This window comes from Jaculus jaculus, chromosome 1 (genome assembly GCF_020740685.1).
Source record: "Jaculus jaculus isolate mJacJac1 chromosome 1, mJacJac1.mat.Y.cur, whole genome shotgun sequence".
Classification (NCBI taxonomy): Eukaryota; Metazoa; Chordata; class Mammalia; order Rodentia; family Dipodidae; genus Jaculus; species Jaculus jaculus.
Window position 1 is genome coordinate 170,523,949 of NC_059102.1, and position 6,140 is coordinate 170,530,088.

The window sequence follows — 6,140 nt, forward strand, 5'->3', positions numbered from 1 at the left end:
TTGGTTCAATGAACATAAATCAATAACCCTATAAATGAACTTAAGGATAGGAGCCACATCATCATTTTAATTGACATAGAAATTTAACATAGTCTAACATGTCTTCATGCTCATAGTCCTGGGAAAAATTAGAAAGCTTGGAACATATCCCAAAATAATAAAGGTCATATATGGCAAAATGCATCCAACATTATATTAAATGGAGAAAAGCTAAGACAATTTTCTCTAAACTCAGGAATGAGACAAGGATGCCCACTCTCAACAACTCTATTCAATATTATGCTTGAAGTACTAGCTAGAGTTACAAGACAACAAGATGACAAAATAAAAACAGGAAAGGGAGAAGTCAAACCACTCCTGTTTGAAATGACATGATTATATTTAAAAGATCCAATAGAATCTACAAAAAATCTGCTAGATTTAGTAAATAACTTCAGCAATATTGCAGGTTACAAAATCAAGAATAATAACCTCTATACACCAATAATGAACTTGCAGAGATATCAAGAAAAACATCTATTCCCAATAATTACAAAAGATTGAATATATGTAATAAACCTAGCCAAAACCTGAAAAAATCTCTAAGATGAAGACTTCAAGACACTAAAAAATAAATCAAAGAAGGCACCACATGATGAAAAGACCTCTCATGCTCCTGGATTGACAAATTAACATTGTGAAAATAGCTGTCCTACCAAAGATAATCTATAGATGAATTGAAATTCCCACCAAAATTTCAACCATGTTCCTTGCAAAGATAGAAAACTTAAACCAGGAAATTTGTATGGAACCACAAAAGACTATAAGTAGTGAACACAATACTAAGGAAAAAGAACATAGTAGGAGGTATCACAATAACTGACCTGAAATTCCAATCGGGCAATAGTAAAAAGGACAGCATGGTACCAGCACCAAAACAGACCTACAGACCACTGGGGCAGAACAGAACATTCAGAAATTAAGTCACAATGCTTTGGCCATGTAATCATTGTCAAGTGAGCAGAAGGTATTCAGTGGGAAAAAGAAATTGCTCAATAAGTGGTGCTTTATAAAACTGGATATCTACCTGCATAATCAAACTAGATCCATACCTGTCTCCCTGTACAAATATCAAGTCAAAATGGATCAAGGACTTCAACTAAAACCAGAAACACACAAAGTATTGTAGATAAATTAGAGAATACACTCCAGGAGATAGACAGAGTCAAGAACTTTCTAAAGAAGTAAGTGAGCCCCAAAATTCAACAAAATGGATATTAGTAAATTATAGTTTCTTCACAGCAAAAGAAACCATGACCAAAGTGAACAGACAGCTTCCAGAATAGGAGAAAAACATTGCCACCTTTACTTCAGACAAAGATATTGTAAAGAGAACAATTTCTCTGCATTTCTTTTTTTTAAATTTTTTGATTTATTTTTATTTATCTATTTGAGAGCGACAGACAAAGAGGCAGAGAGAAAGAGAGAATGGGCACACCAGGGCTTCCAGCTACTGCAGACAAATTCCAGATGTGTGTGCCCCCTTGTGCATCTGGCTAACATGGGTCCTGGGGAATTGAGCCTAGAACTGGGGTCCTTAGGTTTCACAGGCAAGTGCTTAACGGCTAAGCCATCTCTCCAACCCTCTCTGCATTTCTTTATACCAAGCTTAGAGAAAAATAGAGGTCACTTCCTTGTAGGAGCTCATAAAAGGATGGAATGAAACACTTGCTTAAGCAGATGGTGATACTAAATAAACAGGAGATCCTGGGATGAATAGCATTTCCTAGAACCTGCATTGTTGAGCAAACTCCTTAAAATAAGTGGGACTCCTGGTCACAGGTCTACCTCGCACCCCCCAGGTGGCACTTCCTATAACTGACCAACAGATCTATTTACAAGTTCCTTTTTTTTTTAAAACTTTTATGGCTGTAACTGTCGCATGTAAAGTATGACTTATGGTTTAACTCCCATCCTGTTTTGTTTTTCTAACATCATGTAGTTATTTCCAATAAAAGCTGACACTCAGAACAGTTCAGGGTTGCCCCTCTGAGATTACCTCTGGTGTGCAGACCTGATATATGAGGCTTTCTTCTTTTTTTTTTCTTTCTTTCTTTTTTAACCTAATAAAATTTTGCCTCACATGCTGTGAATCAATGGTCTTACTTGTGTGACATGGGACCTCATAGCAAGATAACATCCAGAATTTACAGAAAACTCCAAAAGTTAAACACCATATAAGTTAAGTTACCAATCCTCAAATGAGTAATGAAATAAAGAGACAGCTTACAAAAGAAGGCATGCAAATGGCCAAAATAAGTACTTAAGAAAATGTTCATCCTCCCTATGCATCAGGGCAATGCAAACCAAAACAACCCTGAGATACCATCTTAACCCCAGTCAGAATGGCTCTCATCAGGAAAAGAGACAACAGGGCTGGAGAGATGGGTTAGCAGTTAAGGCAATTGCCTGCAAAGCTAAAGGATCCTGGTTCCACCATCCAGGACCAATGTTAGCCAGATGCACAGGGGAGCACATGCATATGGAATTTGTTTGCAGTGGCTGGTGGCCCTGGTGTACCCATATTCTCTCTCCTCTCTGTCTCTCTCTCCATCTCCCTCTCTCTCTTTCTTTCTCTCAAATAAATAAGTAAATAAAATAATTTTTAAAATGGACAACAAATGCTGACCAGGATGATGGGAAAGAAGAGTGCTCATTCACAGTTGGTGAGGGGTACAAACTAGTACAGCCATTATGGAAATCAGTATGGAGGTTCGTCAAAAGGCTAGAACTAGACGTCCCATGTGACTCAGGCATATTGCTCTTGGGCATATATCCAAGGGCTCCACTCTCTGTGCTGCAGAGGTACTTGAACATCCTTGTTTATTGCAGATCTATTTGCAATAGCTAAGAATTTGAAAATGCTGTAGATTATGAGCAATAGATGAATGGATCAGGAAAATGTTGGTACTTATATGAAATAAAATTCTATTCAGCAATACAAAAAAAGTAAAGTCATGAAATTAGAATGAAAGAGAATGGATCTGTAAAGATTATATTAAGTGAAGTGACTCAAACTTAAAAAGACAAAAGGCTGGGACTGAAGAAATGGCTTAGCAGTGATGGCATTTGCCTGGGAAGCCTAAGGACCTTGGTTCAGTTCCCCAGGACCCACATAAGCCAGATGCACAAGGGGGCACATTTGTCTGGAGTTCCTATGCAGTGGATAGAGGCCCTGGTGTGCCCACTATCTTTTCTCTCTATCTGTCTCTTTCTCTCTCATAAATAAATAATTTTTTTTAACAAAAAGGAAAGACAAAAGGTACCTGTCCTCTCTGATATGAAGATCTTAATTGTGATATCTCCTAAGTATGAACACATAGGGGACAAATATGGATAAAAGCTATGATCACAGAACTGTAACCAGTAGTAAATATGAAGAGATGACGTGGAAGAGGTTGGAAGAATGAGCAAAAAGTATCTTGTGACAGGTAAAAGGAAGAAAGAAAAATATGATGGGGAGGGAATGGAGTTAAAGTGGGGTAGGAAGAGGGGCCAGAATCCACAAAACAAATTGTATTTAAAATGGCCATAAATAAATAATGCTAGAAAGGGAAAAAATGTGTAGCGCCAACAAAGAGGAAATCCTCCATCAGCCTCTGACCTCCACTGAAAGCATATCCACATGCCTGCTCATCTACTTGTGGGGCCCCCCACACAAATATGCATACACACAAAACATCCCCACAACCTGCCTGCTCATTTACCTGTGGGCCCACACACACACAAATATGCATACACACAAAACATCCCCACAACCTGCCTGCTCATCTACCTGTGGGCCCACACACACACAAATATGCATGCACACAAAACATCCCCACAACCTGCATGCTCATCTACCTGTGGGCACACACACATATAAATATGAATACACACAAAACATCCCTACCACAACCTGCCTGCTCATCTAGCTGTGGGCACACACACACACAAATATGCATGCACACAAAACATCCCCACAACCATAGGCAGGGGCTCCACATTCTATTTTAAAATAATTTAGAATAAAACTGGTATCATGTAGGTATGAGATAACCTTCAAAGAACTTGAGTGACCTTTTCTAGGGAGCTATGAACAGACATCCCAGATAGGGCACTGGAGTCATAACAAACAAATAATTTCTCCCAAATCTAGTTTAGTGAACCAGTAAATTTATTGTGACCATTCACCTTAAGCATTGGTGAAGGATTAATTTAGGGATGTGAGTGACTCACAGGTACATCCCTGAATATCCTACCTAAGCATGCATGATGAATCACATATGCTATCTCTCTGGAGCTCCCTAAGAAAATTACAAGAATCTCAGTGGTACAACATCCTCACCTTGTACAGGTGCTTTGTTGAATCTTGGAACTTTTTGAGCATCCTGAGATTTGTAAGTTTCATTAACAACCAGAGTCTTCTAATCTATGAGCTTTCTGAGCCTTGTAAGTCTTATTTACTCTCAAGTCTTATCAACCACCCCCGTCCTATCTTCCAGTAGGCAATGTTTAAGATGGAGAAAGTAGCTGACACTAGAACTTTGCATCTAAAGTGTGGGGCAACAGAGGATTCTTTATGATTTAGAATTAAAATCTTGTTTTAATTTCGAAACATCTTATTTGTGGAGAAAAAGAGATTCAAAATTTTAATCTAATCATATGCCATACAAAATGAAGAAAAGAGGTCTTCTGCACAAAATAACAGTTCAGAAAACTTAAAGACAAGAAATAATTACAATATTCACAGGTAATAGAGAACCAATGAAAGCTTCACACAGTTCATATGCAAATTACTATTAATCACTCAAGACAACCGAAGACTTTGCTTTTCCAACAACCTTCTTGAATGCACTCTTGACATCATTGTTCCTTAGGCTGTACACCATGGGGTTCAGCATGGGGATGACCATGGTGTAGAACACAGAAGCCACCTTGTCAGTGTCCATGGAGTGACTGGAGCTGGGTTGGAGGTACATGAAGATGATTGTCCCATAGAAAATGAAAACAGCAGTGAAGTGAGAAGCACAGGTAGAGAAGGCCTTCTTCCGGCCCTCAGCTGAACGTATCTTCAGGATAGCAATGAAAATAAGCAGATAAGAATACAAGATAACCAATAGTGTGGAGGCAATATTTAACGTGCCCAATGTTAATAGCACAATCTCATTTGTGTAAATATCAGAACAGGAAAGGGCCAGTAGTGGGGGAATGTCACAGAAAAAGTGATGAATCACATTAGAATGACAGAAGGAGAGATGGAAAGTTAAGCCAACATGGATGGGAGATTGCAAGAACGCATACATGTAGGAGCCAGTGGTCATTAGCACACACGTGGTGCTTGTCATGGTGGTGGTGTAATGCAGGGGCTTACACACTGCTGCATGGCGGTCAACGGCCATGGAGGCCAGGAGGAAACATTCAATGATGGCAAAGGTAACAAAGAAGAACATCTGGGCAGCACATGCATTGTAGGAAATGACCTTATCACCTGTGAGAAACCCCACCATCACCTTAGGAGTGACAGCAGAGGCATAAACACAGTCCACAAAGGAAAGGTGACTGAGGAAGAAGTACATGGGAGTGTGGAGATGAGAGTCCAGCAGAATCAACATGATCATCCCAAGGTTCCCAACCAGAGTGATGATGTAAATGAGAGCAAAGATTATAAATAAAGGGACTTGTAGCTCAGGGTTGTCTGTTAAGCCCACAAGTATAAATTCAGTCACCTCTGAAGTATTCTTCATTAAAGTCATTTGGGTATTAAGACAGGTACCTAGAATGAAATGAGAAAATGAATAATTATAGCAGGTGACCACCACCATGAGATTTCAAATACAACCAAGATTTGTTAGTCACACATCTATGTCCTGTTCATTGTGGAAAAAGATAAACTGAATGATGGGTGAAGGCAGGTTGAATGAGATCATTCAACTGGGAGAGGTACAAATGTGCTCTGAAACATTTTCTTGTCACAAGTGACTGTGGTGGTTTGATTCACGTGTCCCCCATAAACTTAAGTATTCTGAATGCTAGTTTCCCCAGCTGATAGCAATTGAAAATTAAAGCCCCCGGAGGTGGTGTATTTTGGGGGAAGGCTTATGGGTTTATAGCTGGTTTCC

At 39.2% G+C, this 6,140-nt stretch overlaps 1 protein-coding gene across 1 annotated transcript; it reads right to left on the reverse strand.

Annotated features, from left to right (window-relative positions):
- Window positions 1-4,820: 4,820 nt before the first annotated feature.
- LOC101597339 (olfactory receptor 5B12-like) lies at window positions 4,821-5,774 on the reverse strand. The gene has a single exon (XM_004667594.3). The coding sequence runs from the start codon at window positions 5,772-5,774 to the stop codon at window positions 4,821-4,823; it is 954 nt and encodes a 317-aa protein (XP_004667651.3).
- Between the last annotated feature and the right edge of the window lie 366 nt (window positions 5,775-6,140).

Coding starts and splice junctions, on each gene's coding strand:
- LOC101597339 (XM_004667594.3), bottom strand. CDS start 5,774: ATGACTTTAATGAAGAATACTTCAGAGGTGACTGAATTTATACTTGTG.